The 13,376-nt window shown below is 36.2% G+C and overlaps 1 protein-coding gene across 1 annotated transcript in view; it reads left to right on the top strand.

Annotated features, from left to right (window-relative positions):
* Positions 1–13,376, top strand: part of FARSB (phenylalanyl-tRNA synthetase subunit beta) — a 41,352-nt gene that overhangs the window by 3,647 nt on the left and 24,329 nt on the right. Inside the window, exons 5-14 of the mRNA XM_005150216.4 lie at positions 424–539; positions 989–1,139; positions 2,320–2,428; positions 4,754–4,824; positions 6,102–6,163; positions 6,250–6,301; positions 7,800–7,861; positions 8,232–8,439; positions 8,862–8,942; positions 12,062–12,154. Coding sequence (XP_005150273.1) covers positions 424–539; positions 989–1,139; positions 2,320–2,428; positions 4,754–4,824; positions 6,102–6,163; positions 6,250–6,301; positions 7,800–7,861; positions 8,232–8,439; positions 8,862–8,942; positions 12,062–12,154 — 1,005 coding nt within the window. The remainder of the gene's footprint in view (positions 1–423; positions 540–988; positions 1,140–2,319; positions 2,429–4,753; positions 4,825–6,101; positions 6,164–6,249; positions 6,302–7,799; positions 7,862–8,231; positions 8,440–8,861; positions 8,943–12,061; positions 12,155–13,376) is intronic.

Raw genomic sequence — 13,376 nt, forward strand, 5'->3', positions numbered from 1 at the left:
CCAGCAAGATAGGTACCAGCACCAATTTAATGAGGGCAGTGAGACTGGAAATGGTATTTGCAGAGCAAAGTTAAAGAAATGTATCTCCTTATTGGGATTTGTATTTCAGGGAGCTGAGGGGATGGAACAATAGACAAATTATTTTGAGTGATCCTAGTAGCAGATCAAATCAAAGTTTCAGATGCTCACATTGCATTGACCTCCTGGGCCATTACATAGTACATTGGAAGCCTCCCTCAGGACCTGGAGTGGGTTGGTTGGTTTGTTTTTCCCTTTGGGATTCTAATGTCTTGCCATTAATTTTCTGTATGATTACTACTTTACAAAAGTGGATTTCAGATGAAAAGTGCACATTCAATCAGTTTTAGTTTTGTATATTCTGTGTGCTTGAACTTTATAATGTGTTGCTGTTGTAAACTGCAGACTGTCCAAGTCCGTCCTCATGCTGTAGCTGCAGTCCTTCGTGACATAACTTTTACCAAGGAACGTTATGATAGTTTCATTGACCTCCAAGAAAAACTGCACCAAAATATTTGCAGGTTAGTGCTTAAAATTAGTGTATAGTGTCCATGTGTCTGATTTTATCATATGTTAAGACTGCACATCCCTATTGCAGGGAGGATTATGTTTATGTTTTTATTTGTGCTAAGGAAAATATTTTATAACAGCTCTCTTAATCCTTGCTAATTTCCGTGCCTGTTTCCACCTGTTCTCAATATTTGTCAACATAAATAGCTGTTACAGCTCCTACAACAGTTGAAAAAAGTGTTCTCCCACAGTCCCATTGGATTTGTCTTTGACTGTTGTGTTGTTACAATTCATTAAAATGTTGTTCCTGAAAATAATTTTCAAGGCTTTTCACAATTGCCCTTTTACTTTTTCAGTAAATTCTATGAGTGCATTGGAGTATATAGACTCATGAGATACTGTCTCAAAGGAACTCCTGGTATTACTAACAAAATCATTATTTTGTCTTCCACCTTTGTAGGAGAAGAGCATTAGTAGCAATAGGTACCCATGACTTGGACACTATCTCTGGTCCATTTACTTATACAGCTAAAGCACCTTCTGAAATTAAATTCAAGCCCTTGAATCAATCTCAGGAGTACACAGCTTCACAGATTATGGATCTCTATAGGGTAAGTGGGATTTTTTAGACTTGTTGCACTAAATGCAGGGAGATACATTTCCAAGGCTTAACATCTCATATCATTGTTGTTAAAAGTTGTTCTGACAAATAAAACAGTTACTTTCTGTAGCTTCAGCCAGCAGACATTTGACATTTTGCTTATTCATGAGAAATGTGTGTAATACTTTACAGTTCATGAAAGATATACTATGGTGTTTTGTGGTTAAGCAGAAATATTAGAATAGTTACATTAACCTTCTGATTTATCAACACAAAGACTATTCTTCATGATGCTCTTAATACTGTAAAGAGTTGTATATTTATCTGTCTACACTGGTAAGATACTCAGTCTACAACTGACAAAAGTTTGAGGTAAAAAATACCAGATTTTTTTAATGTTATGTTAATATGGACAATATACTGGGGGAAGATGTTGACTTATTTACACAACTATATGTTAGGCAAGTGTAGCTGTGTAAAAGGCTCAAGTTCAGTCTGCTGGCACTGCTCTTGGCCCAGCATCTGAGGAGACCTGGTAAATGCTAGGAAAAGGTTCTATCAGGTCTAATTTTGCAATGTTTACATGTATCACTAAATGTTAGCATTGAAAACAATACTGTTATCACTGTCATTACAATATACAGCTGTTCTGGAGCACACATATTGGTCATAAAGATAAATTCTCAAAAGATGTCTGACTGAAGATAAGAGTGCTAGGAAACAAGGAATATCAGAAAGACTTAAACTATGCTTTTGGAACAGTGTATACCTATGTCATTGGAACAGATGTGAATTTTTAATCAAATTTAAGCATAAATGTGTCAGTATTGAGCAGTTCATGATTAAAAGTATCGTAGTGCTAATTTTTGTCATTTCTGGAGAAAGTTGCTCTAAAGTAAGGATATATGCCTGTGGATTTGCAATTAAGTCTGCTGTGATTTGGACAGCACAGCCTATGCATCTTTGAGAGAATCCTTCAGGAATAATTTTTAACACTTCTGAAGAAAACAAAAAATCCAGTTCTCTCTTTTCAAAGTATTCTTGCTTCTGAGAGCAAACAGCTTTTGCTAGTCAAGTACCTAGCTCTGAGGCTAGTCCTTCACTCTTTCAAAATTCCCGTTAATCTCTCAGCAAAGGACTGTAGCACAAGTGAGCTAACATGAAATTTAGGTTGTGCTTTGTTTCTCCAGACTGACAGCCACCTTCGGCACTATTTACATCTAATTGAAAACAAGCCACGTTATCCTGTCATTTACGACAGCAACGGTGTTGTTCTGTCCATGCCACCAATCATCAACGGTAAGATTATTTAAGACTATACTATAGCTGCTGGCTATTGTGTGAGTTAGAGTATCTTACAGAAACATCAATGTGTAATAATGTTTATTCTGGCCTCTTAAAATTGTTTCACTTATAATTTCACAGAGTCTTATTTCAGTTCAAATGCAGCCAAATTTTTTGCTCCCTCCCTAGGCTGCTGGTGTTCCCTTTTTCTCACCCTCATCAAGAGTACCTCTGCAAGCCCCTGCGTTTAGCTCTTCATACCCTTCTAGAACTCAAGTAAGGTTCCTTGTGACAGGAGCCTTTGTTAGGAAAGCATTTTCTTTGCATGTGTAAACATTGATCATCAGACATACAGCTAAGAAATGTGTAAGAAATTATTTTGTAAACTGGTAACTGTAATAGTCTGTACTCCATGTTATATGGTTACAATAGGGAACTTTTCACCTAAGTCTTAAGCCCAACTTATTTAACAGCACTGTGAACCTATTCTTACGCTTCTGCTATCACAGAAGTGATTCCAGAAGACTTTAATGGCTTAAGAAGAATAAATTGGTCTATACTTTTTTACTATTTCTGAACATAGGTTTCTGAACGCGAAGGAAACTGGATGATTTTTGAGAACCATAGTTACTAAAGCCAATTAATGATATGGCAAGAATTACTAAACCAGTTAATGATATGGCAAGATATTTCAGTATACCTGTATATTTAAATCAACAATCAGTAACTTTCCTGTACACTGACACATAAACTCTGCAGTGATAATCCCTTTTGGATGTATTTTTGCTAATCAATCTTATCCATATCTTAAACAGCTAACCCAAGTCTTCTTAAAAGGCAGCTCAAACTGTGTCAGGGACCAGTAAGAAGAGCTATTCTGAATGGAATAGCTATTGTGTCTCATCCTTCATTGTTAGGCTCATTCCAGTTTTGGAGTGTTCCATGTGTAAGATTGCATACTTACATTTTATCAGTTTAAAAGTTTGAGCTAAATTTAATACCTGTCTCTGAGTTTAAGGCTCTAAGTATTTGAGGGAGGCTTCCAGTTTAAAGGTACTTTTTAAACAGGTAAGGAAATGTAAACACTACTGGCTTTTTGGATTATCTACAAGCACTTAAGCAAAAGGTTATATTTGTTTTTGAAGTAAGTCCAGAAATGCTGAATATATTTCATCTGCGGAGGGGTAGAGCGCAGCATCAAAGGGAGAGGCATACAAGGTGTCTCAGTCTTAAGATCTCCAGTGCACTTAACTTTCAGCCTAACCGTGACCTAGTTTCTCAGGTAGGAAATGAAAACAGAAGCTGAATGACTTTCTCAGGGTCAAAAAAGGAAACAGGAGTGTCCATGTATATCCAACAGCATGCTTCCCTTTGTCTTCTGTGTGGTTCAGTGAAAGTTGAGAAGGACAAGGAGGTTAGATTTGGCATGATCCCATACAATTCTAGCTGTATGCTTACCAGCAGTGAAATTCATTCAAGGTATGCACTGCACTTCCATACCCAACAGGCAGTATGAGACAAATTTCTCTACAGGTGCTCTAGATTGCTTGTGGCTTACTAACTGAACCCCACTTTTGTAGGGAGACAACTACTTGTTAGACTTTGCATCCAGTTTGCAAGAGAGATACTTTAGGTGATGCCCCTAAGTTGTATGTTCTATCTTGCTTCTTCCAGATGAGAAACAGCTGTGACTGCATCAGTGATGTGCTTCAGTGACTCATGACTCTCATTAATCCTAATGACTCCCAGTACAGACACAATACAAATTCATGCCTAATAGGAACCCTTACTAGGACCTGAATCACTAATGTAGACAAACCCATAATGTATCAGGAGGCAATGTCAAGAGATGTAGGTTATTCAGGGATGTATCTATAGATATTCATCAGTCTAAGTAACTTTTAAAAAGCATTTAATTCCTGTCCAGGGCTGCTTTTGTATGCACGTCACACATCAAATGCAAACGTGTTACTTAAAGCTAGAAATGACGAGATGCTCTGGAAGTGCAGAACCAGTTTGCAACCAGCAGATGGCCACTAGTCTACTGGTTTGCTTTTTCAATAGGATACTGGGATACCTGTAGATTTGTGTATTTTTCAGTGTAAAGCATAACCTGATATGAGTCTGGTCTGTCTCTTTCTTCTTTCTGTTTCATAAATTTAAAAATAAAAAGAGCTGCTATTCTGGTAAGAATTGTGAATGTTGATGCAGTAGACAGTAGCTTTTTAAGCTGCAGAAAATGACAGTCATCTTTCTGAATCACAAGAAGAGTCAGTATCAGTGTTGTTGCAAGAAAAGCAGTAACATTTTTTAACATTTTGTCTTCTTTTCATGTTTTAGGAGATCATACAAAAATAAGCGTAAACACAAAAAATGTGTTTATTGAATGTACAGGCACAGATATCACAAAGGTAAATTAATTTTTCTTGCTTTTGATATGCTTTAATATTGTTTTCCCTTTGGATGGTGGGGCTCCAATACAAAGAGCTATGATAGCCTAATGTTTATGGAGCCAGCCTCCCATTTCAAAGGGGCATGATAAGTTGTAGGCCTGTGTGGAGTTCCCTCAACACAGTTTGAGGCTTGCTCTATAGACAGTGTTGTATTTGCATTGCATTTTCTTTTTACTGAAAACATTAAGTTTTCAGTCTGTATGAGAGAGTAACTCAATTAAACTCAGGGCTGTTTTTCTTGTTAAGCACTTTTTCTAAATCTGAAAGGCTTCAAAAAGAGTAAAATTCACTTAAGACAGCCTGTTTTGCCAGAATACTCTTTGTAAAGAATCACTTTGCTGAAAATTTGCCCTGTGGGAAGGAAGACAACACTTTTTCTTCATAGTTATCTTTTTCAAGCAGGGATGCTGTGCAAATAGTTGTCAAATGGAAGTCTTTCCATATGCAAATTCTGTAACTCAAATCTGAAGCATGAAAGCCTATGCAGTTATAATTGCTTGTTCTTGAATACAGGTTGTGCATTCATTGATAGTTTCCCTAAAACATGTATCTGGACACTTAAGAGCAAAACCACTTTTAACTTACTCTACAACACAATATGTTAATGACATAAATAAATTAGCATGTTGGAGAGTGACTTCTAAGCAGACTAATAAAGAACTGCTTCTTGCTACTGCATGCCTTGATAGTAAAAATGGTGCTGTTCTGCTTACATGGAGAAAATTATACTGTGAGGCACCAAAAAAACAACACTTGTAGATTGAGAAGTTTTTTTATTTGCATTATTATGTTCTGTTATACTAAAAATCTTAAAATATTAACTGTGAAACAAAAGATAGTGCAGGTTATTTGATAGTGTATTAAGCAACACAGAATCCTTCAGCCTCTACATTCTCACTTGGGCATCAGTGAAATGTTTGATTAGACTGAAGGTTGGGAAGATGTAGTTCCATCTGGTATTAAAGACCCTATGTATATTCAGAACAGTTTAGGAAAGATGCATAAATGCTGCAGGACCTTGAAAACAAAAGATACAGAGTTTTTGCATAACTGTCTCTGCAGCAAAAGAAAAACATCTAGTATTCTAGACTGCTAGGATTTTGGTTTTTAGTTGTTAAATAGAATGGAATGAGAGAGTGTAAGACAAGACTTCCCCCCCCCCCATGTTTTTTGTTAAGATATTTTGTCTATTCTAACACAAGTAGATGACAGATTTCTATGTGATTATTTTGTAGGCAAAAATTGTTCTTGATATTATAGTCACGATGTTTAGTGAATATTGTGAGAAGCCATTCAGGTGAGTATGAATCTCCAGTCAGAGAGACATTACATTTAGGCCATGTGTGAAAAATATTTTTACTTCTGTTTCTCTGTCTCTCGTAGTGTTGAAGCAGTAGAAGTCATTTATCCTAATGGGAAGACGCACATCTGTCCGGTAAGCATAGGGATATGTATCTCAGTATCCTTTCTTTTTTTACTTATACAAAGTCTGGTAAGAGTGGCATTGTTTTCTTTTTCTGCAGAAGCAGTATATACTGTTTCTGAGGTATAGTGTGGAAGCTCAGCTTGGCACTATCTGTATGTCAGTGAGTCATAGCCTTCTTTAGCCCCATGAAAAATAACTCCAACTGCAGCTTTCCCTTATCTAGAAAACTCATTCTGAAGCTCCACTAATTTATGATAACGCTAAAAATACAGTAACACTGACATAACCTGGTACTCCAAAAAGAAGGGTAGGGTTTAAAGTTACAAGTGGCAACCACTGTTGTGGTTTAGAGTTCATGTGATAGGAACTTGTTCAGGAACGAGTAAAGATTGCAATCAAAGGTCATTATCTGTGTCTAAAGCCTTTAAAACCTATGTGTTCCAAATCAGGAAAAATTAATGCAGTAAGAGGTCCTTTAGCCTTAAGCCAGTGAACAACTGAAATCAGCCTCACCGTAACTTACTTATCAGATCTGAAAGCTTTAATGCCCTTCAGTTAAAATAACCTTGTAATACTGGAGTTTTTAGTCATCATATATTTGGAGTCTATAAAGTGAAAGGGCTGTAAGGGAGGATGTTGACTTCAAGTGCAGGTTTGCTTCCATGCAGTCCCAGGCAGGCCTCTTCGCTTTAGTGGAGTCTTACTTTTTTGTTCTCTTAACAGGAATAAAAAAAACAATTCATCCTGTTTCCTGAAAGTAGCTGAAGACAGTTCTGGTTTCAAGGGAAGAAACTTATTTTACTGAGAGTTATTTTCGTGGTATTTCAACTTCTCTTTTAGCAATGTCAGCTTTAATCAACAGAAGGAAGACATGGAATTCTGCCATGAACAAAGTAGTTTTCTTAGATAAAAGAGAGAAAAAAAATCCCCAGAGTTTTAGATGCTAAGGTTTTTCAGCATTTGTGTATCTAGACATTTAGAAACACCTAAGTGAATATATACAAAGTAACTTCCTTAAATATATTGCAAACTTTCTGTGGAAAATACCAATATATATTTCTGTGCCCAGTACGGAAATAGAAAATTTTCTTTCCTTTTCCTCCTAGAAGTCATTTGATCTGTAGTAGACCACGAGATCTTATGCATGACCATTCACCACTGCTTTACGGCTTTGACTTAGGATCAGCTGGTCACTAGAAACTTTCACCAACTCTGTTACTTGCGTATATCAGAAAGTATTGGAATATTTCAATAACAGGGATTTCGTGCCACATTCAAACTCTTAGCTTAACTGAGAACAGCTTTTGCGTTGTATGCTATAATATTTTCAAGAGTCCTGTTACCTTAAAATGTTCAGTTTAGCCTTGTATTCTACACTTGTCTGCTGTGGATGTCATCTTTTTAGCATAATTAGAAGAACCTAAATTACTAAAATGTCAAAATTGAATCCTCTTAGGTAGGAATGACAGGCATTGTGTATGCTGAAAAGCTCTGTCTTTCTTTTTAGGAACTGGCTTACCGAAAAGAGAAGGTGAAACCTGAACTCATTAACAAGAAAATAGGAATCAGGTGTGTTATTGCAAATGAAAATTTTTCATTAATCATGGAAAAGGTACTAGAAAACATTGCTTTGTTTTAAAGTTATTTACGCTGTGTGATTATTTTTATGAAAAATTCAGGGATTATTTTGGGTAATTAGATCAACTCTGTAAGATTTGTTCCTTCTTTTTTCAAGGAAAGTGAGTGATTCTTTATTGCCTTACAGAACTGTTATGAAGTAAAGAAAATGATTGTCTCAAGAGTCAAAATCTGAGCTGGTTCTGATCAAATGCCAAGTCTGTGTACAGTCCACACAGCACTTGGAGTTTTTCAGACAATGCAGCAGAAACATCAATACAGTGCAAGATCCAAAAATTACTACTCTCTTGTTTTGTTTCAGTGAAACTCCATCAAGCCTTGCAAAGCTGCTGACTAGGATGTGTTTGAAGTCACACGTCATAGGGAATGGGAACAATATAGAGATTGAAATCCCTCCTACCAGAGCGGACATTATCCATGCATGTGATATCGTAGAAGATGCAGCAATAGCTTATGGTTATAACAACATTCAGATGGCTATTCCGAAAACGTACACCATAGCTAATCAAGTAAGATTGCCCCTTCAAATAAACGCTCTGTTGTCAGTAAATGACTAGTGCATGCCAGAAGGGCTTTGGGGAAAACAGAACCTAGGAATTAAATATTTTGACATGCTTTGCCTTGAGAAGTATTTACCATGGGTAGGATACAAAACAGATGCCTCACTGATTTGAATAAGCCCAAGACCAGTGGTTGCTGGTACTTGAAAAAAGACAGGGTTTAAATAGGGAGCCCGTATTAAATCTCTAATTAGGAGATGCATTTCCTCAGGCAAGCCTAAAGGCAGCTGGCTGACGCTTTCATAAATTTTAAGCACACAAGCATAGTACCTCCCTGGTGAATTCACCATAGTGTAAAAGGCAAAATCACCTCGGGAAAGAATAGGAAATGTTTTTAGGTGGAAGTTGAAAACTTTTTTGTTTCGTTATAGCTCCCCCTCAATAAGCTTACTGAACTTCTGAGACTGGACTTGGCAGCTGCTGGATTCACTGAAGCACTCACTTTTGCCCTGGTATATTATATTGATTTCATATTTTTCTTACTTGCATGTTGGAAGAGTGATGCAACCAAAACTTTCAGAGAATGGTCAGAAAGTCTGAGGATATGTTGTTGTATAGATATACCAGTATTTGTTACCGTTTTGGCAGGCAATGTTTGCTAGTACTGTGGATTTACAGTATACTATTTTGTGAGTTTGTAAATCAAAGAAATTGAATGCCACTGTTAATGTGACATGTACTTCTAAACATAGAGGCAAAATTAGCTGCTGAAGTACTGGGTTTAGTTTAACTTGATAGGATGAAGTTGTAAAACAGCAAATCTCTCTTGAGACTTTGATCACCAGATGTGAAATGCATTATAGTTTGATAATCTGGAAAACAGACATAAAAATTTAATACTTTCTGGTGGATATTACAACAGTTTAGAGATTACCCTGTTTCTCGTTGTCTCTTTTCAGTATTGTCACTTGCTCATGATTCCTTGCATTAGATAAGAAGCTGATACATAGTTACTCAAAGAGTTTATTTCAAAAATACTTGTAAAAAAGTTATATTGCACACTAAGGGGACACAAATACCTCTGTAAATTTCACCAGAGGGTTTTTTTGGGTTTGTGGGGTTTTGTTGTGGGTTTTTTTTTTTTATGGAGGAACAAATAAAAATATAGTAATTGTTGTTTGCAGTGGTACTACTCATATTATTTGTAACAACCATGCCAGTCATCTTTTACCAAGAATTAGGTAATTTACTCTGCAGCAGCATGTGCCACTGCAGTACCAACAGCTGGCATGATTTCTAATACTGAAATTTTGCAACAAGATTGGTCAGTAGGAAACACCATCTTTGTCATGGCCGCTTGTCCATACCTCTTTGCAATAGCTTTAACCTGGATCAGAGAATATGATCTACTATTCAAAAATAATAATAAAAAAATAAAAACAAGTACATTCACCCGTGCCCTCCAGATGTACCTGATATTAACCGTCCACACACTGAGACTGATATAGTCAGCTATTGAAAATACACTAAATTTTAGAGAATCCTTTCTGTTCAAAATCCACTCAAAGCCTTTGCCTTAAACTGTAATTTGTGGGCATTTTATCAAATGGGGAGCTACCATCATATATTCTATCAAAACCTCTGGAATTTCCCAGCCTTTTCCTGAACTTAATTATTAGAGGGCCAGACATACATGTTCCTGAAAGTGCACAACCTTTTAAGAGATAGTTGTCTGATCACATATTGTTTTTTGATAACTTACTAGAAGTTTCAAATATCCAGTGATTCAGGGTCCCAAAACATTTACATGCATTTGAAAAGTTCAGGGATGGCAACCAGAACTGGTAATACAAATGGACCAAATGAAATGTTAAAACCTCCAGATTTCATTGAGCTTCAAAAGAAAAATTTGAACTAATTTTAATGTCTGATAAATATATTTAAGTTTTAATATTTTGTTATTAACTCGTTTAAGTAACCAGAAAAATAATTAGTATTTCTTCCTGCAGTGCTAATATTTGACAAAGATATTCAGAGTACCTGTAATATCTTTGCATCAGTAATACCAGGGGGGTGTTGGGAAAATAGTACATACAACATGGTCAAACTTTTCTATATTTTCCTTATTCATTAGTAAATATAATTATTTTTTTCAGCACTGGATATGTGATATGCTTAAAAATGTTGAATATATCACACCTATATCACTACAACCAAAGACCTTTATGAACTGCAACAGCAAAATTCTGTAAGATCATGTAGTATATCATGTTACCACACTTCATATTTGTATTTCTGCTGTGGAAATGAAACCCACAGTCTGCTGTGTCACCAACACTTTGTTAGAAACCAGTGTGAGGCCCCTGACTATGACAAATATCATTTATGCTACAACATTCTGTAGCCCAGCATTATGTGACAAACACTGCTTGTGTATTTGTGTAGACAGTTTGCTTTTTGGTTTGAGCCCAAAATTATACTTGTAGTCAGCAACATGGCTTTTTGTGAGTAGCTCCAATTTAGCCATAATGCATTTAGTTTAAATAGCAGTAACTTACTGTAGTTTAGATACACATCTGAAAACTGTTTAACACAGTTTTCTGCTCTTAAGGTCAGCATTCATTTGTTTTGTTTTGTTTTTTTTTTTAATTTAGTAATCCACTTTTTAAAAATCATCTGCTCATTCTCCTCACATTTGGTCTATCAACACGCTTTTCGGAGTGCTGCCAGTGCACAGGGAACAGTTTTGGGAGACTGCAGTATACCAGCAAATCCTCAATTATATGCCTGGTCTGCTATTGGTTTCTTTAATACATTAATAAAGCTATAAATTCTGAAAATCTGTGGCATGGATCTTATCAGTAGCATCTGTTGTTTACGTGCACAGACATCGTCTGAGCCTGATAAAGTGCATGCATATTGCTTTACTGACCAGCTTAAAAATACACCCAGAGAACAGGGGCTTTAAAAATACTGCAGTTAAAAAAATTGAAACCAACAATTAACTATGAAACCAACAATGAAGCATGTCACTTGTTGGGTGACATGCTTCAGTGGCAGGTGTCCTTGCCCATGGCAGGGAGGTTGGAACTAGATGATCTTAAGATCCTTTCCAACCCTAACTATTCTATAATTCTAACTATGAGAATCCTATGCAGCTATTAAAATTGAAGGCTTGACCATATGAACTATTTTTCATAGACAGTACTTTATTTTCTGTAAGTAGCCCACAAGGGGTTTTCTTTCTGAGAAAGCTGGGGTAACAGTCCCTTTACAGGTACTATTTTCAGAATAAAATACTTAACGTCACTGCAAGTCAGGAGGCAGAATCTGAGCCTCTTTATAAAACAGATTATAACTATCTGAGACAGAAACCGAAGTAAACACCTTTTTTTCATTAAACTAGCTTAATTTTGGTTAAGATTTTGTGGATAAACCAGTTTGCTTACTTAGTTTTAAGACTGAGGCTTGATTTTTGTTATGAGTGGGAGTTGCACAAGAGAGCATACATCATGGGCCCTCAGAGCAAGTGCAACAACTGCACTGCTCATTCTTGATAACAGATTTCATCACTGGCTTACTGTCTATTTTAACTTACTTGACTTTGGTGTATCTTGTCTTTTCCTCCCAGTGTTCTCAAGAAGACGTTGCAGATAAACTTGGCATGGATATCTCTGCAACAAAAGCTGTGCGCATAGCAAACCCCAAAACTGCAGAATTTCAGGTGAGATAATTCAGGTTTTGGGAACAACGTTGTCACATAGTCTGTATTTAAAGAGGAGAAAAAGAAACTAATAGGAAATAAAATTTATAAACCATAATGCTATTTTCCATGCATTAAAGAGGACATGCATACTTATGTGCTAAACTTGCTAGCAGTCATCTTCTGTTACTCTTTCACTGAGAAATACCTTGTTTGGTGCGAAATACTATTAGCAGTAAAATACCATGCTCTGTGTGACAGCATGTGGCAAAATCGAGCCATCTTACTACAGAAAATCCCAGATAATTGATCAACTACTGCATTTGGAAAAGCCATTTAATATAAGTGGAATTATTAGGTCTGGCAATCTGTAAAATTCATGAGCTGTGAATATGAAATGTTATTTTTTTTAACTATTAACAATTGTTACTCCTTTTTTTATTTTTAAATTCTTAAAGGACAGTACAGAATTAATACCCATTTCTAGGTAATTTGATCTTTGCTAGAGCAGAGTGAGAGTTCAAGTACAGTATTCTCAACAATTCTGAAAATAGCTAAAAGTGTACCCACATATTTTTTGTCTTTGTTTTAGAAAGTGTTTGGGGTTTTTTTAAAGTTGCTTTCTTTAGTTTATGAGAAAGATAAGCTTAGAGTCTTTTGTGTCTAACCTAAGAAATACAGAGATAAACTCTTTAGAAAGGTTTAGAAAGTTTCAGCAGTCTGTGAGTATTACTGTTTTGTTATTTGTTTGGGTTTTTTCCCCCTCAGGGTCTTCTTCAGTAAGTCTGATTTCTCCAAGCATCTAAGTTACCTTTCTAGATCTTGCCTCTGATACTAAAAGCAGTCTTCTGCTGCTCTGAGATTTAAGAACAGAATTTTGGGGTGCCTTTGTGTATTTTTTATTCTATTTGGTACCACAAATCAGCAGTCATGCAATACACTGTTGTAACCTGTTCAGACTGTTACCACCCGTTCACATACATAGTTTGGCATGGTGATTTCAACTCAGTAATATAGAATGTACCACAAACAAATTACTGAGTATTATAAAAAGAGAAGTAGCAGCCCTTTTAGCCAGGTACAGTTTCAGATTCCTATTCTTCAAAGACCAGACCTTTGCAGTGGCTGTGCTGCTAAGCAGTTATATCATTGGCTAAATACTATTTGCGGCAAAAATAGCGTCAATCTTTTAAAATCTGTTGGCCTCCCTGAAAGCTGGGAAAGATTACTCTCTAATGCATTA

Source organism: Melopsittacus undulatus, chromosome 6 (genome assembly GCF_012275295.1).
Source record: "Melopsittacus undulatus isolate bMelUnd1 chromosome 6, bMelUnd1.mat.Z, whole genome shotgun sequence".
Classification (NCBI taxonomy): domain Eukaryota; kingdom Metazoa; phylum Chordata; class Aves; order Psittaciformes; family Psittaculidae; genus Melopsittacus; species Melopsittacus undulatus.